Source organism: Cnephaeus nilssonii, assembly GCF_951640355.1.
Source record: "Cnephaeus nilssonii genome assembly, chromosome: 12".
In the NCBI taxonomy this organism is placed as follows: Eukaryota; Metazoa; Chordata; class Mammalia; order Chiroptera; family Vespertilionidae; genus Cnephaeus; species Cnephaeus nilssonii.
The window spans coordinates 484,870-512,153 of record NC_137083.1 but is presented as its reverse complement, the minus strand read 5'-3'; the positions used below and the strand labels follow the sequence as shown (position 1 = coordinate 512,153).

General features: G+C 67.3%; 2 protein-coding genes across 2 annotated transcripts; one reads left to right on the top strand and one right to left on the bottom strand.

The window, feature by feature from the left end:
- Window positions 1-1,617: 1,617 nt before the first annotated feature.
- NACAD (NAC alpha domain containing) lies at window positions 1,618-8,795 on the top strand. Its single transcript, XM_079786480.1, is given in 8 exon segments — window positions 1,618-1,749; window positions 3,007-6,624; window positions 6,712-6,878; window positions 6,880-6,966; window positions 7,217-7,363; window positions 7,449-7,595; window positions 7,679-7,801; window positions 7,876-8,795. Coding segments are annotated over 8 exon segments (4,371 nt in total). The 5' UTR covers window positions 1,618-1,682; the 3' UTR covers window positions 7,891-8,795.
- Window positions 8,796-8,992: 197 nt separating this feature from the next.
- On the bottom strand, window positions 8,993-27,005 carry CCM2 (CCM2 scaffold protein). The gene is made up of 10 exons (XM_079786496.1): window positions 26,805-27,005; window positions 15,436-15,609; window positions 14,215-14,298; window positions 13,660-13,843; window positions 12,581-12,717; window positions 11,808-11,943; window positions 10,359-10,416; window positions 10,136-10,238; window positions 9,889-10,027; window positions 8,993-9,423 (listed from the first exon to the last, which is right to left on the bottom strand). The coding sequence occupies exons 1-10, from the start codon at window positions 26,832-26,834 to the stop codon at window positions 9,143-9,145; spliced, it is 1,326 nt and encodes a 441-aa protein (XP_079642622.1). The 5' UTR covers window positions 26,835-27,005; the 3' UTR covers window positions 8,993-9,142.
- Between the last annotated feature and the right edge of the window lie 279 nt (window positions 27,006-27,284).

The window sequence follows — 27,284 nt, the reverse complement described above, 5'->3', positions numbered from 1 at the left end:
TCTGGGAGGTCCCACTAAGGACATGTGAGCTGTGCACACCAGGGCCCCACCAGCTCTGCGCTCAGCCCACAGGCTCATGGGCTTCGATCAGTTCTTTACGTTTCCTTTTTGTGACTCCGAGTTTGCAGCACCCCCTGCTGGGGGCCCATGTGACCTGGGCATGGGTCAACGCTCAGCCGCTGAAACACTGGCCAGGCTGGTTGGTCACTTACTCTAGCTGGTTTTCCTGGTACGATGGGTGGTTTTTTGTGGTATTTGGACAGTTGGGCGATGAGGGTTGAGTGTTTTATCCCAGCAGACGGCCCTCCTATCTGGGCCACGCACGCAGGTCCTGTGGCTCCAGACGAATGGTGCCCGGCTTGGCATCACTGTGGCGTCCTGCCACCTGCCTCTGCTGGTTCCCCAAGTGGGGGTTGGGAGGTGCTTTGTGGTGGGCGCCCCCTTGCTAGTGCCTTCTCCACTCCCCTGTCGCCTCTGGGCTGGGAGCTGGGCCCAGTGGGGAGCAGTGGGCTCCCCTTGGCCCCTTGTCAGGGTCCTCCCCAGTCTGCCAGGCCCCCCAGAGCTGGCGGGACTGGTTCCCCGGGCAGAATGCGCCTGCCTGGTCCTGGTGGTGGGCTGGGCCCTCCTGTGGGGAGCTGCTCTGGGGTCCCTCAGCCCTGAGTCCCCTCACTACGGGGCTCCCATGAAGTGGGCTTGTTTCCAGCATTTAAGGGGGGGGGGGGGCAGAGACAGCCCCAGACAAGCCCGGCCCATGGAGGGCTCTTGGTTCCTGGCGGCCCGGTGGTGGCCGCTGTTCGCGGTGGAGTGAGAGGCGAGGGGAGCCGGGAGAGGAGCAGGGCTCCCGGACGGACGGACGGTTTCCAGCGACTGGAGGGACCCGGGACGCACGCGGAGGTTGGGCGTCAACCCCCTGGCCCCGCGGGCTCGGGGTGGGACCGTGGGCAGGAGGGAGGACACCCCCCGCCGGCACAGCTGCTGACTCCGGCGCGCCCGCCCCGCCAGGCCGGGCAGTGGCCGTGCGGGTCTCCCGGAGCCTGGCACGACGGTCAGGCCATCGGGGCGGGGCGGGCGCTGCCGGGAACAGGCGGGAGGAGGTGTTTCTCCCACTTCCACGCGGGGAGCTCGAGGGCGGGCGGCGGAGCGCTCGCTGTCCCCGCCCCTCCGGTTGCTGAGCCGGAGGCGGTTGCCATGGGGACCGACCTAGGACCAGCCAATGGCTGCGGAGCTGCGGGCCCGGCTCACCTCTCGGATGGAGGCGCCAGCTGGGCAGACCCCGACCGGGACAGGTGGGCCGGGAAGCCTCCCCCAAAGCGCCCAGCCCCCTGAAACTTCCAGCCACCTCCGCCCCGCACCCCGAGTTCTGGCGACCCCGCCTCTCCCCGGCGCAGCCGAGGTGTGATGCTGCCCGGGGCCCCGCCTCCCGCCAGCCGCGAGCCCCTGGGCCGTGAGGAGGGAGGGGGGCCGCTCTGCGGAGACGTTCCGCTCCGGGGAGGGCGCCCCGCGCTCGTAGTGCCTGGCGGCGCGCACGCTCATTTGGGCACCGGCGGGCGGGGCGGCGTGACGTCACCCACTGACCCCCCCCCCCCCCCCCCCGATCCCGGGCGAGGGGCGGTGGCCTCCCAGGCTCCACGGGGCGGACGCACGGAGGGACCCGGACGGAGGGACGGGCGCACGGCCAGGCCATGCCCGGGGAGGCGGCCCGCGCCGAGCTGCTGCTGCCCGAGGCGGGCGGCCCGGGGGTCCGCACAGGTGAGGCTGCGCGCTTCCCGCGTGCGTCCCCCGCCCTCTGTCTGTCCCTGCCCCCCGCCCCCTGTCCTTGGGACCCCTGAATGCTGACCCCGCCCGGCCGCCCCGGGACTGCGGGAAAGGGCGGGGGAGGGGCTGACCGAGGGTCCCGACCCCGCGCGTTCCATTGTCTGCGTGGCGCGGGTGGCCTGGGCGGCGCGGGGTGCCTGGGCGGGTCAGATCTGGACCGGAGGCGGCGGCTCCCAGGTGACCCTGGGTCGGGGGGACTCTTGTCCCCCACTTGCCTGCAGGCCACTAGGCCACCCTGGTCCCAGAGGGAGGAGCAGGAGGGAGGCCAGAGGGCACCACGGTCGGGGGGAGGGGAGTCCTGGGGGACAGGGCCGGGCAGTCTGCCGCAGGCAGGCCTCGTCCTGGGAGGCCAGGCCGCCGGGCTGGGTCCCCGGCCAGGAAGACTAGATGGGGTGGCCCCGCTGGAGGTCAGCCATGTGCGCCCGGGCCAAGGGCACCTTGCTGTGGGCAGGTCGCCTGGGGATGGGGCCGAGCCGGGTCCAGGGCTGGCCTCCCTCTGAGTCCAGAAGAGGGGACAGGGCTGGTGTCCCCAGACCCTGCCAGAGCCGGCGACCTTGAACCGGTCCCTCAGACTTCTGACCTTTAGGCTTCCCCACTCTGCAGCCTTGGCCCGGCTCCACCCGCCCGCTGCCCTGGGGCATTGGGGCCCGGTTTGGGTGGGGACGGGGACCATGCCAGGCGTCTCAGGCACCCGCCCTGCCCACCACACCCACCTCAGGCGCCGGGTGCTGGTCACACCCGTGGACCCAAAGGGCCTCTCCTCAGACCCCTGGCCACCCGGCGCCCAGCAGTGTGGCCCAGCGCCGGGCCGGCTGCAGGCGGGTGGGCGCCTGGGCAGTGCCGCCCTCGGAGCTTTGCCTCAGGTCTGGCGGGCCCTTCCCTTTGCAGACAGAAAGCCGAGGCACAGGGACCCAGGCCCAGGTGGAATGTTCCAGAGCCAAGCAGAGTGCAGGCCCTCCCCCAGGGCCCTCTGACCCCGGAGGTCATGGGCAGGGGGTCACAGGCAGGGAGCTGCGCCGAGCACCTTGCAGGAAAGCGGGGTGCCCGTCGGTGCCACAGCCGCGCCCCACGGACCCCGAGCTGATTTCTGTGGTCAGACCTCGGAATTCTCCCCGACCCCCCGGCCCCTCCAGGGGCACCCCTTCCTGGGGGCGCGGTGCCAGCCCTCCTCACGCCCTTCTCCCTCCACAGATGGGTCCTGTGGCACGGCCGCGGCTACCACTCCGAGAGGGGACCAGCCTGAGCAGTGCGCCCTGACCCCTGGGCCCAGCCCCTTGGACCTCACCTTCCTGCTCAACAAGCCGGGCGCCCGGCCCCCGCCTGAGGGCGCCAGCGGGGATGTGGGGCCTGGCCTGGCGCGCTCAGCCTGGGCGGTCCCCATGGAGGGCGGCCCCAGCCCAAGGCCCCACGAGGCCCAGCCTGCCGAGCGGCCTCTCCCAGCTACCCTGGAGGCCCGGGTGGTGATGGGGGAGGAGACGTGCCAGGAGCCCCCACTGCCCTGGGCGGCCCCGCCACAGCTCAGGGACCCGGAGGGGGGGCCTGCCAGCCTGCACCCCCCCGCGTCGTGTTCTCGGGGTGACCCTCCCGTGCCTTTCCCCGCCCCAGACCCCGATTCCTATTTCACGCCTCCTTCCACCCCCGGCGAGACCCCGGCCTTGCTCCCCAGCTCCGGGCCCCGCAGGGATGCCAGGGACGCCCAGGCCGAGGCCAGGCCCGTGGGGGACTCGCCGCCCACCTCACCCTCAGGCTCCTACGTCACCGCGGACACAGACAGCTGGGCCTCCTCCCCCTCCCCTTCCTGCTCCCTGAGCCTGGCCCCCGAGGAAGGGCTGGGTGTGCCCTCGGGCCGCGGCCTCTCCCCACCCGGTTCTGAGGCCCCGGAGCAGGAGTGGCCCTCGTCCCCTGAGTCCAGCCTCTCCACGGACAGCAGCTCCTCCTGGGACCAGGAGGGCCACTTCCTGGACCTGGATCTCCTGGCCCAGGACGCGCTGGTCCCTGCCGCCCTCCTGCCGTTCCGGGGCAGCCTGCTCTTCCAGGTGGAGGCGGTGGAGGTGCTGCCCCTGTCCCCCGAGGAGCAGCAGCCAGAGGCCCCGGCCGCCGACGGGGACTGGGCCAGCGAGGACAAGGACGACAGCACGTTCGCCTCCTCCCTGCAGTCACTGTCCGACCTGTCCGTCACCGAGGGCATGGACGAGGCCTTCGCCTTCCCGGACGACACCTCTGCCGCCTCCTCGGACCCCGACTCGGCCTCCTACCCGGGGGCAGATGACGAGAGACTGTACAGCGGGGAGCCCCACGCGCAGCCCGCCGCCCTGCGGGAGGGCCCCGTGGTCTCCAAGGGAGACCTGGGCACGCTGGTCTCCGGGGCCGGCCCCGCTCCAGGCCCCATGTCCCCGGTGGCCCTGGCCCGCCAGGCCCCAGGGGTTGTAGAAGTGACCACTCAGGCTGGGTGGCCAGGAGCAGGCCCCATCCCCAGGGCCACACCTCGGTCCCCGCAGGAGCGGGCGCACGCCACCCCGGGCCCCGGGCCCAGGGCCCCGAAGGCAGACACAGGCTGGGAGCCCCCTCCGGGAGAAGAGGGCCACGCCTTCCCACAGGCCCCCGAACCTGCAGCTAGGCCTCGGAGCCTGCCGACAGACGCGGGCGGCGCCCCAGGGACCGAGCCCGTGGCCTCCGCGGCCCAGGGGGCAGCTGGGGGGAAGGACGTGGGCTGCACTGGAGACCCGGAGCCTCCGGACCTGGACCAGACCCACCAGGGTGGCCGGGAGCTCACTGTAGATGCGGGGACACCCTGGGCCTCACGTGAAGATGCAGGCCCCCCCAAGCCTGCCTTGGAAACCTCAGACACCCCTGAGCCCGCCACGGAGGCCACGGACATACCTGAACTCCCCTCAGAGGCTCCTGACACTGCAAAGATGCCCAACCCCCCCACGTTCACCCCAGAGATCCTGGAGCCCACTGCGAACATCCAAGACCACCTGTACACCCCCACAGACACACTGGGACCCCCCGGCCTCCCCACGGAAGCCTTGGGCCCACCTGAGCCTACCTCGGAGACCCCAGACCCCTCCGAGTCTGCCTCGGAGACCCCGGACCCCCCCGAGTCTGCCTCGGAGACCCCGGACCCCCCCGAGTCAGCCTCGGAGATCCCGGACCCCCCTGAGAATGCCTCGGAGATCCCGGACTCCCCCGAGTCTGCCTCGGAGACCCCGGACCCCCCTGAGGATGCCTCGGAGACCCCAGACCCACCCGAGTCTGCCTCGGAGACCCCAGACCTCCCCAAGTCTGCCTTGGAGACCCCGGACTCCCCCGAGTCTGCCTCGGTGGCCCCGGACCCCCCTGAGGATGCCTCGGAGACCTCTGACCCCTCCAAGCCTGTCTCAGAGACCCTGGACCCCCCAGAGTCTGCCTCGGTGGCCCCGGACCCCCCAGAGTCTGCCTCGGAGACCCCGGAACTCCCTGAGGATGCCTCGGAGATCCTGGACCCCCCCGAGTCTGCCTCGGAGACCAAGGACCCCTCCAAGCCTGCCTCGGAGACCCCGGAACCCCCTGAGGATGCCTCGGAGGTCCCGGACCCCCCCGAGTCTGCCTCGGAGACCCCTGACCCCTCCAAGCCTGCCTCGGACACCCCAGACCTCCCAGAGTCTTCCTCGGAGGCCCCGGACCCCCCTGAGGATGCCTCGGAGACCTCTGACCCCTCCAAGCCTGCCTCGGAGACCCCGGACCCCCCTGAGTCTGCCTCGGAGACCCCGGACCCCCCAGAGTCTGCCTCGGAGACCCCGGACCCCCCAGAGTCTTCCTCGGAGGCCCCGGACCCCCCTGAGGATGCCTCAGAGACCCCGGACCCCCCAGAGTCTGCCTCGGAGACCCCGGACCCCCCAGAGTCTGCCTCGGAGACCCCGGACCCCCCTGAGGATGCCTCAGAGACCCCGGACCCCCCAGAGTCTGCCTCGGAGACCCCGGATCCCCCTGAGGATGCCTCAGAGACCCCGGACCCCCCCGAGCCTGCCTCTGGTGGAGAGGAAGTAGGCCTGCTGGCGCCCGACAGGGGGGCCCACCTGCCTGCTGGTGTGGGGGCTGAGCCCCGCTTGCTCCCAAAGGAGGCCCCCGGGGCAGGGAACCAGGGGGACGGAAGCTTTGAGCCAGCACCCCAGGGCGCTGGGAGCAGCTGCCCCAAGGGTGGACAGGTGCAGCCCCAGATCCCAGCAGAGGGCGGAGGGGGCACCTCAGGGCCCAGGCGTCCGTCGGCTGTGGCTTCCGAGTCTCCATCAAGGGCTGTGCCCAGGGTGGGCAGGGCCTGCCCCGAGGAGCCTACCCCCAGGTCTTCACCACCCGCCTCCAGGCGGGAGCGGGTGCGAGGCGTGGGGGGTGATGAGCAGGCCCAGGCGGTCCCCGGAATCCCCAGCCCCTCACCACTGCAGCCCCAGGACAGGCGCCCAAGTCCTGAGCCCTCCGTGCCCAGGGTGCCCCCCGCAACGCCCCCTGTCCCCTGCCCCTGCCAGGGTCCGCGGGAAAGCTCCGGGGAGGGGGAGGACCCCCCGTCGCCCCAGGCAGGAGCCCCGCGGGCCGCCGCCTTCTCAGGAACCAGGAACCACCCCCGGGAGTCCAGGCAGCGCGTTGGCCTCCCGCCCCACCCCTCCCTCCTCGGCCCCAAGGTAACCCCCACGGGGGGCCCCCATGCCAAAGACCCGGCCTTGCGGCCCCCACTCCCCTGCCAAGTGCCTCTTGGCTCCGGGCCCCGGGGCCCCGGCAGCCCTCAAGGGCCCCCAGCCACCCAGCCGCAGGACGAGCGGGACAGCCTGGAGGAAGGTGAGCCGGCGGGCGCTGCCCACCAGGGGCCAGAGGTGGGGGCGGGGGCCAGGCAGGACGGGCGCTTCACCCCTCCTCTGTCCCCAGAGCCGCCTCCGGCTGCTGGCAGCTGCTCCGACAGCCACGGGGAGTCGTTGGGGGAGACAGAGGAGCAGGACGTCTCGGGACCCCAGGCCCCTCAGGGCCCAGCCCAGGTGCCAGCTGAGGGGTGCATTCGGGGGGCAGGGGGCTCCACCCCCACCCTTGGTGCTCAGACCCGCCCTTCCCCAGGCCGCAGCCAGTGGCCCCGAGGAGACGGCTGCCAAGGCCAAGCAGAGCCGCAGCGAGAAGAAAGCAAGGAAGGTAGGCCGGGCCTGCTCCCGGGGGCGGGGCTGGTCAGACAACCCCCCCAGACCTGGGGGCCTCCCCCACCTCCCACCCTGGGGAGGGTGAATCCCATGGGGTGGGCGTTGGGGACTCCTTCTTGAAACAGCCGGGCCCTGTCAGCCCGAGTCCAGCACCCGGCGCTCCCCGGGACCCCGTCCCCGCCCGCAGTGTGCCCCCCACACACAGACCATGGCCAGTGCCGGGCCTGAGCCTGCCGCGCCCCCAGGCCATGTCCAAGCTGGGCCTGCGGCAGGTGCAGGGCGTCACGCGGATCACCATCCACAAGTCCAAGAACATCCTCTTCGTCATCGCCAAGCCCGACGTGTTCAAGAGCCCGGCCTCGGACACCTACGTGGTCTTCGGGGAGGCCAAGGCCAGCAGCGGGGGGGGTGGGGGGTGGGGGGGGGGCGGGGAGGGTGGGCAGCCCAGGCGAGGTGCTGACGGCTGCCCTGCTGCAGATCGAGGACCTGTCCCAGCAAGTGCACAGAGCTGCCGCCGAGAAGTTCAAGGTGCCCGCGGAGCCCGCCACCCTCGTCCCCGAGTCAGCCCCGGGGCCCCGGGCGCAGCCGGAGGATGAGGAGGAGGAGGAGGGCGAGGAGGAGGAGGTGCGGCCCGGGAGCAGGTGGTGGTGGGAGGGGGTGGCTCTGCGATGGAGGCCCTGTCCCAGCCCGGCACCCCGTGCCCCCAGGTGGACGAGGCGGGCCTGGAGCTGCGGGACATTGAGCTGGTGATGGCCCAGGCCAACGTGTCCAGGGCCAAGGCCGTGCGGGCGCTGAGGGACAACCAGAGCGACATCGTCAACGCCATCATGGTGAGGGGCTGGCCCTTCAGACACCCGCCCGCCCGCTCTGCGGCCCCGGCCTGACCCTCCCCCTTCTCCTGCAGGAGCTGACGATGTAGCCACTGGCCCGCCGCCCCCCCCCTGCGCTGCCGCTCAACAAACGGGGTCCCTCACCTCCTGCCTGCCTGCCCCGCGGCCTCAGCCAAGCGGGTGAGGCAGGACCTCCCGAGCCCGCACACCCACGGATGGTGGTCCCGCCCCACGTCCTCCCCTCGCGGGGTGGGAACCTCCATCCCTGTGTTCTGGGGTGCCCAACGGTCACTTGGCTGTGGGCAAGGTGTGGGCCAGGGGGCTGGGGTTCCATAAGAACACCAAGCCTCGGGCAGTTCCCACAGGAGGTTCCCACAGGGGGAGGTGGTCCCACAAGGGGGGTCACCTTGGGGGGTTCCTACAGGAAGTTCCCATGGGGGTTCCCACAGGGGCTTCAGGGAGGAGACGCGCAGGAAGGCGGCCTTGGCTCCTGGTGGCCTAGCTCCCGGAGTCACCGTCCTCTCCACACCCTCCCTTCCAGACAGAACACGGGCCCTGAGTGGGGTTCCCACCCCAGCACAGGGTGTGCCGGTGCCAGGATAAGAGGGTGGGGCGACCCCTGAGCAGAGGAGAGGCTCCCGACTCCACAAAATGCAGGGTTCACTGCGCAGGGCGGGCTGCAGCCTCCGGGGCCCCCTGCTCGCACCATCAGGGTCTGTGGAGCAGAGGCACCTGAAGGGGGGGCCTAGGCTCCCCTCACCTCTGCGCAGTCTCCAGCTCCCCTGGGGCCACCCCACCGCCTCCCACACTCAAAGGGCACGGACGGGAGGCTGGCGCCAAGGGGCTGGGATGAGGGAGGAGGGGGACTCGGTTTGCTGTGGAGACCACCGGGCGGCAGGTGAACCGTGGGGTCTGAGCGAGAGGCCACGCCCCTCAGCGCCTGTGCCCGCCTCCCTGCAGCCAGGGCCTGACAGTCACACCCGCAGGCGCCCGGACACCGGTTCCCGGCCCCACGTCCAGGAAGCAGAAGCCCCGTCGGGTCCTCCCCACAGGGCGGCGTGGGGCCCGACCGCTGTGCCCAGCGGGGGGGCGGGGGGGCAGGGGGACACCGGCCCCCACAGGCTCAGAAACACGCTGGCAGCCGAGATAAATTATTCACATTGCAGTGACTTCTTTAAGGTCTCTGAGTTTCATAGGAACGTCATGTGCAAAACCACCGCTGTCGGCTCCGGCCCTCCCCCGGCCGCGGGCAGGCGCTCGGGCAGCCTCTGCCCGTCCCCTTCACAGTAGAGGCCCCGCACGCAGGCCCGGCCCTGGGCGGGGAGGCGGCTGCAGCGGGCGCTAGGCCGAGTCAGGGTCCAGGCTGCAGCCCAGCGCCTCGATGTCGTTGCTGATGTCCGAGATCATGCGGTCCCACTCGTCCCCCTCCGAGGGCGCGGACTGGTCGTCGGAGCTGCCGGCCGCTCGGTTCCCGTTGGAGGTGGAGGTGGAGGCGGAGCTCACGGCCCGCCGGTACCGCCCAAAGCTGTCCGTGATGATGCCTCGGCCGTCCTTCACCCCGATGGTCTCCAGGAAGTTCTCGAAGTGCTGGCTGTCCTTCTCGGGGATGAAGGGCCGCAGACCTGCGGGCACACGCAGCTGACCCTCAGTCCCGCAGGGCAGCCCCCGGGGAGGAGGGACAGGAGGGGCCGAGCAGGCACCCCCCGCCCAGCTGGGCTCCCACCGCGGGGGACCCCTCACTCATGGGCAAGACAGAGCCCCCTGAGCGGCGGGCGGAGCCTGGGCCCGGCGCGCCCACGTCACTGCCACCAGCCTGCTCTCTAGGGCCACGGGGACACGGCAGGGCCCTCCCTCGGCTGCAATGGCGTTTCACTCTCCGCCCAGCGAACTCCTCACCCCGAGCCCTGCCCGAGCGCCCCCCGGCTCACCCCGAGCCCTGCCCGAGCGCCCCCCGGCTCACCCCGAGCCCTGCCCGAGCGCCCCCCGGCTCACCCCGAGCCCTGCCCGAGCGCCCCCCGGCTCACCCCGAGCCCTGCCCGAGCGCCCCCGGCTCACCCCGAGCCCTGCCCGAGCGCCCCCCAGCTCACCCAGCAGCAGGAACTTGCGGCTGTCCCCGTAGAGCCGCCGCAGGTTGATGCAGAACTCGTGCACGGAGGCCCCGTCGCGGTACTCGTGCAGCAGCGCCGCAAACTGCTGGATCTCCTGCGAGGACAGCTTGGTGCGCAGCTGCGGGGAGCGGGTGGTGACGGGTAGTGACGGGTTGGGGGGCGGCCCAGAGCCACCCCCCGAACACCCCCCTCCCACCCCTGGGGCTGGCCGGGCGCGGACGCCTACCGTGAGCATGTAGTCCTGCAGCAGCTCGGCGGCCGTGGCGCTCAGCTCGCTCTCGCTGACCGTCTTGGCGTGGGGCACGGTGGGCACGCACTCGGGGAAGGAGCTGCAAGGACATGGACCCTGTACCTGCACCCGGGACCCCCACAGGGCCCCGCGCGCTGGGGGCAGGGCAGGTGCGGGAGGGGCCGCTGTGGGACGGGCGCAGGGTGGGGGCAGGACTCACAAGCTGCTGGCGTCCGCCTCGTACGGCTCCTTCAGGTCCACTTTGGTGGAAGAGTCATCTGTGTGGGACGCAGAGCGGAGCCTGGGTTACGGGAGGGGCAGCCACGCAGGGCCCGGCTCTCCCAGGCACGGGGCCCGGCGCCGGGCACAGCTCGGGCAGAGCACGGGCCCGGGGCTCCCTGGGGGCGCAGAGGCTCCCACCAGCTGCGTCCTAGGGCTCACGACTTCCCCGTGCCCAGCAACCACCACGGCCGCCCGCGCGCGGGTGAGGGACTGACCGGGTCCTGCAGCCTGCCCTGTCCCACAGCTGGCGAGGGCTGCAGCCGTGAGTAGCTGATCCCCCGCGGGGACCAGTGAGCTCCCCAGGGACAGAGACAGGCCGGGAGCCGAGACCTCCAGACCAGCCAAGGGCCCAGGACCGCTGCTCCTCCGGACACAGCGGACAGCGGCCTCAGGTCCGGGGGACGGAACACGAGGGGCCCTGAGGCACTGACGTGCAGGACCGAGGGCTGAGGGACAGAGGAATGGCCCCGAGGAGGCCGCGCCCAGACCCGCGGCCCGGGCCGTGGAGATACCGTGGGGCCGGGAAGGAGGTGGAGGAGCTCTGGCCTCACGGGGGCCGGTCTGGGAACACACTCTCTGGGGGGCCTGCGATGTGGGGGGTGGGGCCGTGGAGGAGAGTCCTGGTCCAAGCCACGAAGGCAGAGGGAGCCCAGAGCTACGGGCAGGACCAGCCTGTCCCGGGGCCACAGACGAGCTGGCAGCGCCCAGACGGGCAGGGAGACCTGTCAACTCAGAGAGCCCCAGCACCTGGGCTGCGGCTTCGCACTGGGCTCTGCACGGAGGCCCCCCGGCTGCTGGCCTCCCCTCCTGGCCTCGACTCACAGAGCCCCGAACCCTCAATAAACCGGTTCCAAACGCAGAGGCTTTGGCTGTGTGCAGGGGGAGCGCATGGACCTGGGGCCTGGGCCACGTGGGCGGGGCCTGAGTCTGGCTGTGCGTGTGCCTGTGTGGGGGGGGCACCCGAATGCTGTCCTGGTCTAAGCCTTGGGGCTTCACTGCTCCCCGCCGCCACCACCCAGCAAGCTCTGTCCTGGGAGGGAGCCCCCGGCGAGCGGGCCTGGGCTCTGGAAGGGAGGTGCCCACAGCCGCTCGCGACCCTAGTGCTGGGAGCCCCCGGCCGTGTCTGCCTTAGGTGAGGTGGCCGGAGCCACCTGTGGTTCCAGGAAAGATCTCCCAGCCCCAAGTTGTGAGGAAGCCACGGGCTGGCCGGGGGGAGGGAGGGTACGGGTCAGTCCCAGCTGCACCTGCAGGGGTGCCTGGAAATCAAGGCGTCGGCTCAGCCCGAGGACCCGCGTGGCCACCACGTCCCTGCGCACCACGCGGCCTGGGCGGCATGCCCGTGGCGGCAGAGCCTGCTGGGAGGGGCCCTGCGCCCGCCTGCGCTCACCGCTGTGCAGGGACAGGTGGTGCGTGGGGGTGGAGGCCCCGTCGAATATGGCTCTGTCCAGGAAGTCGATGGTGGACTCGGTGTACACGATCTGGAACACCTGCCCGAGCAGCGAGCACAGCTCCTCCGCCGCCACCTGCAGGGGGCAGAGCGGCACCTCCTGGGCGGCTGCCAGGGGCCCGGCCCTCAGGGCCCTCAGGGCCCTCTGCGCCCAGGTTGCCAGCTGGCCAGCATGCTCCTGCAGCTCCTCCCACTGCCCTGCCAGCCCCCCACTCCCAGCGCCAGGCCTCCCCGCCTGCAGCTGAAGCAGGACCAGGACGGGGGACCCAGCGGGGACTGGCACTGGGTCACCTCGTCTCACGGGTGCGGAAATGGGACCGAGGGGTGAGAGGGGTCCCCGGGGCAAGCAGCCCTCAAGCGGCCGATGGGGCCCCAAACCCTAGCTTGCCCTCCCAGGCATCCTCCCTCAGGGTACAGCTTGGGGCACAGGGAACCAGCCCCATCACACGGGAGGGAGGAGTGACGCTGGGGAAGGGACCACCCAGCACAGCCCAGGAGGCACCCCTCAGTGTGACCTGGGGCCTGGGCCACTGTGGGTGGGGCCAGCTGCCGGGTCAGGTGTGAGGGCGGGGCCGGGTCAGGTGTGAGGGCGGGGCCAGCTGCCGGGTCAGGGGTGGGGGGCGGGGCCGGGTCAGGTGAGGGCGGGGCCAGCTGCCGGGTCAGGGGTGGGGGCGGGCCGGGTCAGGTGGGGGCGGCCGGTCCAGGCGGCTCACCTTGCTCTCCGTGGCCAGGATCACCAGGCAGCAGGCCTCCACAGGCCCCACTCCGCTCTCAGACAGGGAGCCTGTGGTGAGGCCTCTGGAACTTTCCGCACACAGACTCTGGCTGGGGGAGATGCCAGGGTCCTGGGCTGAGAAATGAACGCCGTGGCAGGTCAGGGCAGGTGGGGACCCCACAGCAGGCTCTCGGCTGCCTGGCTTAGCTCAGGTGGGACGGCCACGCGCCTCCTCTCAGCAAGGGAAGGGCAGGCGAGCAGCCCACCTTCCGTGGCCACTGAGACCCACGGGACGCCCGGCGCCTCGCCGTGACGGCACGAGCGGCGTGGCTGACACAGAACTGCTGGTTCACCTCTCTGACCACAGAGGCTACGGGCAGGGCCCCGTGCACATGCAGTCCCGACAGATGGGGAAACGCAGGCACGGGGCCCAGGACGGGGCCCAGACCAGGAACCCCGCCCACGGGCCGGAACCCGCCGGTTCCACGGGTCCCGCTGGGTCCCACCAGCTGGGTGTCTCCCACCTGTGGGCAGTGCCGACCGGGGACCCCACACCCCTCAGGGCAGAGGCTGTGCTCGACGGGCAGCTTGCCAGGGGTGCCGGGGAGGTGGCCCCACTTCCGAGAAGAGAGGCTGCGGCAGGTCCTGCGAGTCCCCTCGGGGACCACTCAGATCCCTCGGCTCGAGAGGCCGGAGGGTCTGGCCTCCCCTTTGCACCAGCTTTGGAGGACCGCGTGGCCAAGGCCCCACAGCCTCAGTCTGCCCACGTGGGGCCCACCAGGCCTGGGCACCACAGGGCACCCCAGTGTCCCCGAGGGCAGCACTGGGCAGAGCACAAGCTCAGAGCCAGTGGCCAGACCCACCCCTGCCCCTCGGGACCTCCTGGTCCCGCCCTCCTCCGGCCGAGGCTGACCAGGGACAGAGGCCGCCTCTCGCCTTCCTGGCCCAGTGGCTGCGGCCGCTGACCGGCGTGCAGGAGCCGTCTGTCTCCAGAGCATCCAGGCAGACTGGGCCTCATCGGAGACCAGGCTGCGCTCCCCAGGCCCCGCCCGCCCGCCCGCCCGCCCAGGCCCGCACCTGTCTTCAGGACCACCAAGTGCGAGGCGTCGTCCCGCACGTAGGACACGGCGGCGATGTCGTGGATGGGCACCCTGAGGATGGTGTCCTCGCCGTCCCGCCAGGCCAGCTTCACGTTGTAGGCCGACAGGCTGATGACCGCGTCGTGCTCCTGCGTCAGGTGTCCGGGGAGCAGGTGGGCTCTCTGGAGGGGACACAGAGGTCGCAGAGGTCGCAGAGGTCGCAGAGGCCTGAGCCCCGCCCGCTCCCCGGCCCCTCTGAAAGGCCCCGCGTCAGACCCAGTGCGTCTGGGTGTCTAGAAGATGCTGATTGTGGGACAGCCAGCACCTCGAGGAGCACGTCTGGGAACAATTCCCGTTCAGACTGGGAACCCAGGTGGTGGCCCTGGGTCTGACCACGAAGGCCCAGGTCAGAGGGCCAGGAGCTGCTGCCAGAGAGTAAGGGGCAGAGGTCAGGGTTAGGAGGTGACGCAGGCTGAGGGTCAGAGGTCAGGGTTAGGAGGTGAAGCGGGCCGAGGGTCGGAGGCCGAGGGTCGGAGGGTGGAAGGAGGGTCACCTTGGCGTTGTCTATGAAGTGCAGGATCTCAGTCCGACTGGACGGGTTCAGGTAGCCTGGAATGGACGTTAACTGACCTAAGTACTGAGAGAGACAGGGAAGCCGTGAGAGAGGGCCAGCCAGCGGCGCCCGCCGTGTTCACGCTGTCACAAAGCCCAGGTCGCCCGCACACGCCGCACCCCCACACTCAGTGCCCGCGGTCGGCCAAGGAAAGGAGCGCAGACGGCGATGTGACAAGAGCCGCGACCTGGCGTAACCAGGGCCTGTCTCCGCGTCGCAGGAGGGGTGTGTGTCTGAGTGTGACCCAGCGCGTCCCCGGCGGCCCCGTCTCTCAGACGCGCACACGCAGGCCGCTGTCCCCACGGGACCTGGACGCCCGGCCCGTTCGTCAGGCAGAGAGCTCGGAGGTCTCCATCCTGCCCTCACGAGAAAACCCGACAAACTGAAACCCACAGGTCTTCTAGGTTCCAGGTCCACCAGAGAGCAAGGTCGCAGAGGTCACAGGCCCCCCTCCCCGCGCAGGAGGGGAGCTGACCGAGGGCTGAGCACTGGGCTGGCCGAGGCCGAGACACACGCTGAGGGGCCAGGCCAAGGCGGCCACAGCACACGGACAGGCGCCTTGGGAGCGTGTTTACCGTGCTCACCAGGGGACACGCCCCCGTGAAAGGCGCCGCAGGGCACCCTGAGGCTCTGGGAGCAGCACCCGGTCTCGTTCCTCCTTTCACAAAGCGGGCAGCCGCGCCCTGAGAACCAACACCCTCCTCTGCACCTGCACAAGGTCCTGCTGGGGCCCGGCCGCCGCTCTGACCTGGCGCGTGTCCGCCCTGAGCCTCTGTCACCCGCTCCGACCTGTGGGTGCCCACAGCACGGCGCCCGCATCGGCACACGAACCGGCCTTGCTTGGCGACCCGAGTGGGGCACCTAAGTGTTTGCTTTAAGCGACAGAAATGGTGTGTTCTGAGCTCCGGTCCCGGCTCCTGACCACGGCGTCTCCTTCCTCCTCCCACCTCCTGAGCGGCTGCTCCTCATCTGTTCCCGCTGAGTGGGGGGGCCTGACACCCCGGAGACCTGCATCTGGGCTGTGCCCACCAGGCGGCAGCCCTAACCCTTGACAAGCCCGAGAAGGCGGCGCTCACTCCTGTGGGGACAGCCCGGAGGGGCCCACCAGGAGCCTGGGGCTGGGCACCCGGCGGGGGGGGGGGCGGGGGCAGGCGCACTGACCTTCACCTCCTTCTCGATGTAGTCGCTCAGCAGCCGGTCGGGCTCCACGCGCTCGGGCAGCGACAGCACCACCGTGTGCAGGGGCCGCCGCTCCGTCACCTTCTCGTGGGCCTTCTTGTCTCGGTTCTTCTCTCCTTTGAGGAAGACCCGCTTAAACGGCGACACCAGGCCAGGCTGCGGGCAGAGAGGCAACGGCTGGAGCCCTCCCTGGCACAGGCTCCGCGAGAAGTGGCCGCCCGCTGGACGGCGGCTGTGCTGTGCGGCTCCGGGAGGAGCGCCAGGCCCCACGTGGTGGGCCGGGCCTTCACCCGCTCTTAGGCACTTGGAAGGTCAAGGCCGATTCCCAGGCGGGAAGAGGGGACGCCCCAGACCACAAAGCCGCAGCGTCTCCCAGCCCCCGGGCTCCGCGGGCCACGCCCCTCCCGGACGCGAGAGGCAGGGCAGGTCCGATATTTATTAAAACTCTCACTGTGCCGGCCCGTGTGGCTCAGTGGTTGAATGTCGACCTATGAACCAGAAGGTCAGGGTTCGATTCCTGATCAGGGCACAGGCCCAGGTTGCGGGCTCAATCCCAGTGTGGGGCGTGCAGGAGGCAGCCAATTAATAATTCTCTCTCATCAGTGATGTTTCTCTCTCTCCCTCTCCCTTCCTCTCTGAAAATTCAATAAAAACATTTTTTTTAAAACAAAATTTAAAATATATATATATGTATATGTATATATATATTATTGATTTTACAGAGAGGAAGGAAGAGGGATAGAGTTAGAAACATCGATGACAGAATCATTGATCAGCTGCCTCCCGCCCGCCCCACACTGGGGACCAAGCCTGCAATCAAGACGCACCTTTGACCGGAATCAAACCGGGACCCTTCAGTCGCAGGCTGACCTTCTATCCACTGAGCCAAACCGGTTAGGGCTAAAAACACATTTTTAAAACAGAACTGAAAACCTCTTTTTAATTCTTCACTCCACAAGCCTGTGACTGGGCTCTCAGGTTCCTCATCACCAAATGGCCTGGTAACCTTTGACCCCAAAAGACAAAAGGACCCCTCAGCCCCAGAAGCAGCAGGACGCTGGCGGGCGGGGACCCAAGGCCGCCCGTGGGAGCTCCAGAGGCCGCCCCGCCCTCAGACCTGCAGGTGCGTCCCCACGTGCCACCACCCACCCCGGCGCGGCGCTGGCGTCTCGCTCCCCACGCGGGCGGGCAGCGGGAGAGCTCCGGCGTGGTCACGCTGTGGATGCGCTTTCTCTGACCTCCCTCCCTCCGGAGTCCTGTTCCACCTCAGCTCTGGGTCCTCACCGGACGGCCCAGGCCCAGCAGCCGACACCTGAGGCCCTCGTTCCTGAGCCCATCGAGCACACGGCTCCTCCCTCACCACCGTCCGCCCAGAGACCGGTTCTCAGTCCCGGAACCCCACCCACCTTCCAGAGCAGGGCCCCGGTGCCCATTGGCCAGCTGACGCCCCGGCCAGCACCCACCGCGCCCTCCATGGACCAGCAGGGGGGGAGGGTGCATCCGGGCGGGCAGGGGGGCGGGAACTCCTGCAGGGGAAGCCGCCCGCTCTGGACAGGCACTGTGCTCCCGCTCACTCGCTCACTCGCCTGGGCTGCATGGCCACATGGTGACCCTCCCCCGACACTGGCGACGCCCGGAAGCACGGAACCACAGCTTCCGTCTGCTTCCAGCTCAAAATAACGACAGCAGGCAGCACCCCGGCCCCGGGGCCAACCCGGAGAGGGGCCCAGCCCCCCACGCGCCCCCTCAGGACACGTGCACGTGCGTTGCCTCGACACACGTTTGGGAGCCACTGACCCGTCTTCTCTGGGGCCCACGCCCCCCCTGCCTGAGCCTCTGCCGCGGCCTGTTTCTAACTTGAGGAAAACGCCACGCCGGGAGAGCTGCCTTTTGCTTCTGTCGGCAAATGTTTTCCTTGACTTTTCTCTCACGCTCGTTGACGTGATCAGACCCTCGGTCACCATCCTCCCGCCTCAGGGTTTTGGGGGAACAGGGAGGAAAGCTTCCTGCCCCCCAGTCGCTGAAGACCCACCCGTGGTTTGTACACAGATGGCCAGTCGGTTTCCATCCGCGTCTCGGACCTACTGCGCTCGGCCGGCCGCACACCAGGAGGCTGGGTCTCCTCGGTCCCCCCCACCCACGCACCAGCTGCCCCGGGCCCGACGCACAGACCCCAGGGCGGCCGCCCTCCCGCCCTCGGCCTCATGGGGAGCAGAGCCCCCGCCCCGCTCCTGCGGGGACCAGCTCCAGGCGACCGGGCCGTGGGGCGCCCTCCTGCCTGCTTTCTCAGGTTTCCTGGGTTCTTCCTTGTGGGTAACAAATGAGCGTTAAGTGGTCCAGTTCCAGAAAAAAGCCTGACTTTTATTGGGGCCACATTATAAATTACCTCAGAGGCAGACACAAGAAGCGAGGGCACTGCGGTCCCACACTTCCGGCCGGGTCAGGCCTCGCCCAGTCGGGAGTCGGGTCAGAACCGTGAAGGCCGTGCTGTCTGCATCATGCTCACGACTGCCCACAGCCCGGGGCCCACACGTTACAGTTCCCCGGGGCCCACACGTTACAGTTTCCCGGGGCCCACACGTTAGTTCCCCGGGGCCCACACGTTACACTGGACACCATGGCCAAGGGCGCCGCCGGGCTCCCTGCGGGACGGACGTATTTACATCACGCACGTGGTCAGACCAGTGAGCTGTGTGTGCATGTGCTTCAAAGGCACCAGGAAGCCAGGTGGCTGATGGGTGGGCAGAGGGGTCAGAAGACGGGCAGACGCAGGATGAAACAGGCGTGGCAAACGCTGATGGCAGATCTAGGTGGTGGGTGTATGGGCATTTGCTGTAAAATTCTTTCAACTTTGGTGTATTCAAGATTTTTTATAATAAAACGGGGGGGGGGGGTGAAAAAGCAGACTGGCTGCATACTCCCCTTCCGGAGGGGCGGGAGACTCACTGTCAGGGAAGGATCTGAACGAAACCTGCAGTGGGTCTGACATGGAGGGCACAGCGGCAGGTGGGCCTGGGCTGCTGTGTGTACCTCAAAACAGGAAACGTGCCAGCTATTCCGAGTGACAGACCAACTGGTGGTGACCGTCAGACACCGCCAGACCTAAGCACTTCCTGGCAGGTGACCGACCGCAGGGCTGTGCAGGCGTGCAATGGATGAACCGTACCCCGGCGTGTAAACGGAATGCCCTGGACCACACCCAGCGACGGAGTTAACCGTCACGACACAGAGGAGGCACACTCAGTGCTTGGGAAAGCGAGCAGGAGGTTTAAGCCGAGGAAGGAATAATAAAGAGCCAGATTCAGCAGGTTCTCTTTTCTCTCACAGGAACAACATAGAACCGGCACCGCCCGCCCGAGAGAGTGACCCACACGCGTTTCCCTGAACAGCAACACCCTGCTCAGACCGGCCTCCTCACATGTCAGAATTCACTGCTCTTCCCGCCTCCTGGGCCACAAGCCACCCGCAGTTCACCACCCTAAGCCTCAGACAAAAGCCCAAATTCCACCTCCTGCTTAGTAAGGATTCTTTTCACCGCACGCGTCTAACGCCGGCCTGCGATCAAGTGCATAATCTAAGTAATTACCCCACAGACCAATGCTCGGCCCGGGGAACTAACGTGTGGGCCCGGGGAACTAACGTGTGGGCCCGGGGAACTAACGTGTGGGCCCCGGGGAACTGTAACGTGTGGGCCCGGGGAACTAACGTGTGGGCCCCGGGGAACTAACGTGTGGGCCCCGGGAACTAACGTGTGGGCCCGGGGAACTAACGTGTGGGCCCCGGGGAACTAACGTGTGAGCCCGGGGAACTGTAACGTGTGGGCCCCGGGGAACTAACGTGTGGGCCCCGGGGAACTAACGTGTGAGCCCGGGGAACTATAACGTGTGGGCCCCGGGGAACTAACGTGTGGGCCCCGGGGAACTATAACGTGTGGGCCCCGGGGAACTAACGTGTGGGCCCGGGGAACTGTAACGTGTGGGCCCCGGGGAACTAACGTGTGGGCCCCTGGAAACTGTAACGTGTGGGCCCCGGGGAACTAACGTGTGAGCCCCTGGAAACTGTAACGTGTGGGCCCCGGGGAACTAACGTGTGGGCCCCTGGAAACTGTAACGTGTGGGCCCCGGGGAACTAACGTGTGAGCCCGGGGAACTGTAACGTGTGGGCCCGGGGAACTAACGTGTGGGCCCCGGGGAACTGTAACGTGTGGGCCCGGGGAACTAACGTGTGGGCCCGGGGAACTAACGTGTGGGCCCCGGGGAACTGTAACGTGTGGGCCCCGGGGAACTGTAACGTGTGGGCCCGGGGAACTAACGTGTGGGCCCCGGGGAACTGTAACGTGTGGGCCCCGGGGAACTAACGTGTGGGCCCCGGGGAACTGTAACGTGTGGGCCCCGGGGAACTATAACGTGTGGGCCCGGGGAACTAACGTGTGGGCCCGGGGAACTAACGTGTGGGCCCCGGGGAACTGTAACGTGTGGGCCCCGGGGAACTGTAACGTGTGGGCCCGGGGAACTATAACGTGTGGGCCCGGGGAACTAACGTGTGGGCCCGGGGAACTAACGTGTGGGCCCCGGGGAACTGTAACGTGTGGGCCCCGGGGAACTGTAACGTGTGGGCCCGGGGAACTAACGTGTGGGCCCCGGGGAACTGTAACGTGTGGGCCCCGGGGAACTAACGTGTGGGCCCCGGGGAACTGTAACGTGTGGGCCCCGGGGAACTATAACGTGTGGGCCCCGGGGAACTAACGTGTGAGCCCGGGGAACTGTAACGTGTGGGCCCCGGGGAACTATAACGTGTGGGCCCCGGGGAACTGTAACGTGTGGGCCCCGGGGAACTGTAACGTGTGGGCCCCGGGGAACTAACATGTGGGCCCCGGGAACTGTAACGTGTGGGCCCCGGGGAACTAACGTGTGAGCCCCAGGGAACTGTAACGTGTGGGCCCCGGGGAACTGTAACATGTGGGCCCCGGGAACTGTAACGTGTGGGCCCCGGGGAACTAACGTGTGGGCCCCGGGGAACTAACGTGTGAGCCCCAGGGAACTGTAACGTGTGGGCCCCGGGGAACTGTAACGTGTGGGCCCCGGGGAACTAACGTGTGGGCCCCAGGGAACTGTAACGTGTGGGCCCCGGGGAACTGTAACATGTGGGCCCCGGGAACTGTAACGTGTGGGCCCCGGGGAACTGTAACGTGTGGGCCCCGGGGAACTATAACGTGTGGGCCCCAGGGAACTGTAACGTGTGGGCCCCGGGGAACTGTAACGTGTGGGCCCCGGGGAACTAACATGTGGGCCCCGGGGAACTGTAACGTGTGGGCCCCGGGGAACTATAACGTGTGGGCCCCGGGGAACTAACGTGTGAGCCCGGGGAACTGTAACGTGTGGGCCCGGGGAACTAACGTGTGGGCCCGGGGAACTAACGTGTGGGCCCCGGGGAACTGTAACGTGTGGGCCCCGGGGAACTATAACGTGTGGGCCCCGGGGAACTAACGTGTGAGCCCGGGGAACTAACGTGTGGGCCCCGGGGAACTAACATGTGGGCCCGGGGAACTAACGTGTGGGCCCCGGGGAACTGTAACGTGTGGGCCCCGGGGAACTATAACGTGTGGGCCCCGGGGAACTAACGTGTGGGCCCCGGGGAACTAACGTGTGGGCCCCGGGGAACTGTAACGTGTGGGCCCCGGGGAACTATAACGTGTGAGCCCGGGGAACTAACGTGTGAGCCCGGGGAACTGTAACGTGTGGGCCCGGGGAACTAACGTGTGGGCCCCGGGGAACTAACGTGTGAGCCCGGGGAACTGTAACGTGTGGGCCTGGGGAACTAACGTGTGGGCCCCGGGGAACTAACGTGTGGGCCCCGGGGAACTGTAACGTGTGGGCCCCGGGGAACTAACGTGTGGGCCCCGGGGAACTGTAACGTGTGGGCCCGGGGAACTGTAACGTGTGGGCCCCGGGGAACTAACGTGTGGGCCCCGGGGAACTAACGTGTGGGCCCCGGGGAACTGTAACGTGTGGGCCCGGGGAACTATAACGTGTGGGCCCCGGGGAACTAACGTGTGAGCCCGGGGAACTGTAATGTGTGGGCCCCGGGGAACTAACGTGTGAGCCCGGGGAACTGTAATGTGTGGGCCCCGGGGAACTGTAATGTGTGGGCCCCGGGGAACTGTAACGTGTGGGCCCCGGGGAACTGTAATGTGTGGGCCCCGGGGAACTGTAATGTGTGGGCCCCGGGGAACTAACGTGTGAGCCCGGGGAACTGTAATGTGTGGGCCCCGGGGAACTGTAATGTGTGGGCCCCGGGGAACTAACGTGTGAGCCCGGGGAACTGTAATGTGTGGGCCCCGGGGAACTAACGTGTGAGCCCGGGGAACTGTAATGTGTGGGCCCCGGGGAACTGTAATGTGTGGGCCCCGGGGAACTGTAACGTGTGGGCCCCGGGGAACTAACGTGTGAGCCCGGGGAACTGTAATGTGTGGGCCCGGGGAACTGTAACGTGTGGGCCCCGGGGAACTAACGTGTGGGCCCGGGGAACTAACGTGTGGGCCCCGGGGAACTGTAACGTGTGGGCCCCGCTCCCAGCAGAAAACAGTCCTTGTATTTCTACCCGAACGACAGGTCCAGGCTCAGACCTCACACAGCGACTCGGGAAACCCCGCGCACTGAGGAACAGCGCTGCTCCCACGAGGAGGCACGGGACCGAGCAAGCCTGAGCTCAGGACAGCGCTTGGGGCAGGTGGTCCCACCTTCAGTGCCCGGGCCTGTCTGGGACGATGGAGACCAGGCCCCAGCCCAGGGCCTCCGCTCCAGACTCCGGTCACATCAGCGGATGTCCTGGGCTGGCTTCAAAATCACCTGCCGCCCTAGCCCAGCAGGATCGGGGACCAGAGATGGGGCACCCGCAGCCGACACCCCTTCCCTCCAGGGCTGGACCCCGAGGCGTCTCTGGGCTGCTCCCTGTCCACGATCAGGACGCAGGTCCTATGGGATGGGAGCCACCTACCGACTCATTTAACCTCCTCACCTCGTCAGAGGCCCATCTCCAAACACAGACCCTGCTGAGCTGCGGGAACCAGGCTTCAACCCGGAACCTGAGGGCCCGTCCAGCTCAGCCGGGAGCAGGGCTGGCTGAGGACACGCGGGCGACCAAGCGGCCACGCACTGACGTGGGTGAGCTGGGGCCCCAGTGGCACAAGGTTCTCTCTCGATGTGAGCTCACGTCTTCGTAACAGAGGTTCCTTCCTCGCTCGTATCAAACCCGTCTCCCAGCAGCCCCTCGCCTGCCCGGAGCTCCGCTGCGGGTCTGTGGCCCTGAGCTCGCCGCCCCCAGCACGTGCACCGGGAGGGCTCAGTGCCAGGACGAGCTCCAGTCATTCCAGCTGCTCCTGGGCCCCAAGCAGGTGCCCCACAGCCTCACACCGCCTGCTCTGGGTCACGGCGGGTCCCCATCCCATGTCTCCTGACACACGAGCACGGGCCTTTCTCTGATGCTGCGCGTGAGCAGCTCACTTTCCAGCCCTCAGCCCTCTTCTCACTGCACAAGCGCATCAGCGGCACAGAGACCAACGGAGGGGCTTCGTGCTGACCAGCTGACCTCGACTCGGCCCAGAGTGGCCAGGGCAGTCGGGCCACTATCGCCGACAGCAATGCAGGGACAGGAGGCTTGCAGGAGGCACCAGCTCCCTGCACTTCATTCACATACAAGTGTTTACACACCTGTGCTCACCTGCGGAGAAGGTGAGTCTTCAGGCCTCACACAAGCCAACTGCCTGAGCCTGGAGTCCCTGCAGCTTATTTGTTTGTTTGTTTGTTTGTTTTGGTTAATCCTCACCCCAGGGTATTTCCCACAGCTTTTTAGAGAGAGTGGACGGAGGGGGAGGGAGAGAAAGTGAGAGAAACAAGGATGTGAGAGAGACACACTGATGGGTTGCCTCCCGCACACACCCCGACCAGGGCCAGGAATCGAACCTACGACCCAGGTACCTGCCCTGGACCGGAAATGGGACCGACAACCTGGGGTGCACAGGCTGATCTCTAACCACGGAGCTCGCTGGCCAGGGCGGGAGCCACAGAAGTGTCACAGGCGCCGGTCTAGGCCAAGCTCCCAATCCTGGGGTGAGCTGGCAGGTCCCGGAGCTGGTAACCTGGGACCATAACCCACTTTTTATATGGAAATTCTCAGAAATTCACCACTGTAGACAGAATAAGTAATGAACACCCACTGCCAAAACACTCAGCTGTCTCCCTCTTCTAGCTTGAATATAACACGCATCTCACAAATCACAGAATTCCGCCTAGAACATCTCAGCATGGACGTCCCTCAGATCAGAACAGGACGAAACACAAATATCAAACACAACACGACTAACAGGAAGCCCTCTAAGACCCAGCCCCGCATTCCCAGGCGCCTCACCACCTTCTTTCATTTGAAGGATGCGGATAAACCAGATCGACGCGGGATGTGCGCCTTCTTCAGGCTGAAATCCTGGCCGGCGACAGGGCGGCGGCGACCAACAGCAGCTCCAGAGCAGAAGGCTGGTGTGGCTTCCCATCGGCAGCTCCCCCCACCCCCCCACCTCCCGCCCCGCTGGCTGCGATCCTCGACTAAGTCAAATGTTTTTGTAAAAACGTACCCAACCCAACTCAAGTGCACACCTACGTTTCTTACAAAAAGGAGTTACATCCTGACAGAATGGTGTCAAACGCACAAAACTGGGGTTCGCTTGGGAAGGAGGCAGGTGTATTCTCCAAACCACAAATCAGGACTCAGGACGTGTGGCCTGCACGGCACCCTCCCTCCGGGCCCAGCACTTCTCTGCCCCCACGCTCACCCCCCCACAGGCTCCTCCTGCACCCCCACCAGCCAGCGTCTTCCAAGGGGCCTGGCAGGGGTTCAAGTCACCCCCCTCCTATGTGCCAGGGGGGCCTGAGAAAGGACAGGGCTGTACCTGGGCCACTTTATAGGAAATCCACTGGGTTCCACTGGTTCTCGGGCAGCTTCCTGTCCTGAGGAACTAGGCCACGTTAGCACGAGCCTGAAGCACTGCCTGACAAGCACCCAGACAAGTGTACCAAGACCCAGATGAGCCTGCCACCCACACTGTTAGAGTTAAAGCTGCCTTTTCTAAAAAACATTTTCTATTGATTTCAGAGAGGAAGGTAAAGGGAGAGTTAGAAACATCAAGGATGAGAGAATCATCAATTAGCTGCCTCCTGCACGCCCCCTACTGGGGATTGAGACCGAAACCTGGGCATGTGCCCTTGACTGGAATCAAACCCAGGACCTTTCAGTCCACAGACCAATGCTCTATCCATTGAGCCAAACTGGTAAGGGCAAAGCTGCATTTTTGAGGAAGCTAACTTGGGAAGAGAATTTAAATGTCCAACTGGCCTGGCTGTGGTGGCTCGATGGATTGAGTCTCATCCCATGGACCAAGAGGTCCCAGGTTCGATTCCTAGTCAGGGCACATACCCGGGGTGCGGGCTTGATCCCCAGTAGGGGGCGTGCAGGAGGCAGCCCAACAATTATTCTCTCATCATTGATATATCTCTCTCTCCCTCTCCCTTCTGAAATCAATAAAAATATGGTGTGTTTTCTAAATGTCCAACTCTACTTTCATGAAGTCATTGTCATTACTTCTGCTGTTTCAGCTTGAACCTGTGTATGTGGTTTAGTTTACCACGATGAAAACGACATCGCCTGGGGGAGCAGAACAGGAAGGTTCCGCCAGGGGCGACCGGCAGGGTGCAATAGGTGAAGTGTGCTGAGTGGCGGCCTGGGTAGGAAGCCACGTCCCAGAGCCCGTGGCCGAGAGAAAGGCTCTCCCAGCTACGGCTACTGTGTATCCTCCCCCGGAGACAATGAGTCCCGCTGTGGACCAGGACATGCATCAGTAACCTTCTCTCTGCCTGAATCTCTCCACTGGCCACAACTCCGACATTCTTGAGTTTTACTGGCTTTTCACTTCTATCGCAAAAGCTCAGGAATGTCTGTTTCCCCAATATTGCTAGATGGTGTAATGTTTCTACCAAAGCTGGTAGAAGGTTCTAGAAGAAATTCAGCCAGACCCATCCTTCCTGGGTGGTGCTAACCTGGCGACTCTCCTTAGCAAGTAGGGAGAGTTTGGGCTGGCTGTGATGGCTGTGAAGACTGGGGCTAGGGCTGGTCTCTGCTGGGGACGGGCCACCTCCTGTCCAGGCCCGGGCCTGCCGCTGCCTGAACGTCCTCCAGGGCCTTCCACCGGCTTTGGCACAAGCTTCCCGGCCGCTCTGCTCCCCTGCGGTGGGCAGCCCGCTCTGCAGACTAACGCTTCAGGCTCAGTCACTTGCTTGGGCGTTTTCCGGATTTAAACATCTGTGTAGGTAACCGCTCCCGCACTCCCGCTGACACAGAACTAGCCAACAAGGGGAGAGAGGCGGCACTGGGCCACCCCTGGGCCCACCTGCCCAGCCCCTCCCAAGGCAGCTTTTCAAAGGGGCACCTGGTGAGTAACTCGGCGGAGGGGCACAGCGGTGTGATGTAAGATCGCAGGGCTGACCGAGGTCTGCTTTAAGCTTAAACATGAAAGTGCACACGCACACACTTCCTGGACCAAAGTGGTAGGTGAGACACTCCTAAGCAGGTGATCAAGCCTGTATCTGAAAAAGACACATCTCATTGAAACCCTTCTCCATGGTGATGGTAGCCTGCCCTACGCGGCTGTTTCAGTCTCCGTAAGAGGCTGAGCTTCTTTATCAACGACTCTACCCCGTCCTTAGAGCCACATCTTAAAAACCGAAAAACTAAGGAGTCTCTTCAGCTATCGTGTCCAAAATCCAACTGCAAAACGTCACGTCTCCGAGACCCCTCGGATGGCATTGGGTGGAGGAAACACGACCCGGGAACGGGCCCAGCGGGGCCCAGCTCCTGGCTTCACTCGGTCCCATCAACGTGAGGACAAGAAGCAGCCAAGGTTCGGTACATCACGCCGACCCCGTCTCCACGGTTCCCGTCCTGGAAGACCCCGCGCAGCCCTGGTCAGGCCCCCCGGGTCAGGCCACGTGCAGAGCCCGGGTTTGGGGGAGTCACTGGCCGGAAGGGGCGGAAAGGCGTGGCTCCTTCCTCCCCCGCCGCGCCGGCCGGCCGCGGACCACCTACCGGCATTGTCCCGGGCGCGCCTCCGCCGCCCGCGGGGTCCGCTCCGCCGCCCGCCCGCCCGCCAGCTGGTGCGCTGGGCTCCGCACGCTGGACCTCCCGGCCCGGACCTCCCTCCCCCGGCCTCCCCGCGCCCGCGCTCGCAGCGCGGAGGGCGGCCCGCGGGAGCCTCCCGGGCCCCCCGCCGGCCCCCCTGCCCCCCGCCTGGCCCTCGGAGGACGCACCTTCTTGCCCTTCTTGCCCTCCTCCTCCATGTCGCCGCGAGCGGTCCCCGCGGCCCGGCCCGCCCAGGGAGCCCCGCGCCCCCGCGACCGCTACATGCTCGCCGGGGCCCCGCGGCCGCCGCAGCCGCGTTCCTGCGCTGCCCGCCCGCCGCCCTGCGCTGTCTCCGCCAGGGGCCGTCCGCACCCCGCACCCTGCACTTCCGGGCCCAGGGCTCGGCCCCGCCCCCCGCACGCCCCGCCCCCAGCCGTTTAGGGCGGTGGGATGGCGCCCACCCTGCCCCGCCCCTCGGGGCCGCGGGAGCGCGTCTGTCGCGCCCCTTTCCCGCCCCCAGCCCGCCCATTGCCCCTCGGGGTCGCGGGAGCCGCTTCAGCTTTTGGATTCCGCCGCCATTTTTACGGCAGCCAACTTCCCGGCCTGCCTTGCGCTCAGGGAGGCCGACCACGGGCAGACGGGAATTGGAGGGCGGGGCCGGAGGGGCG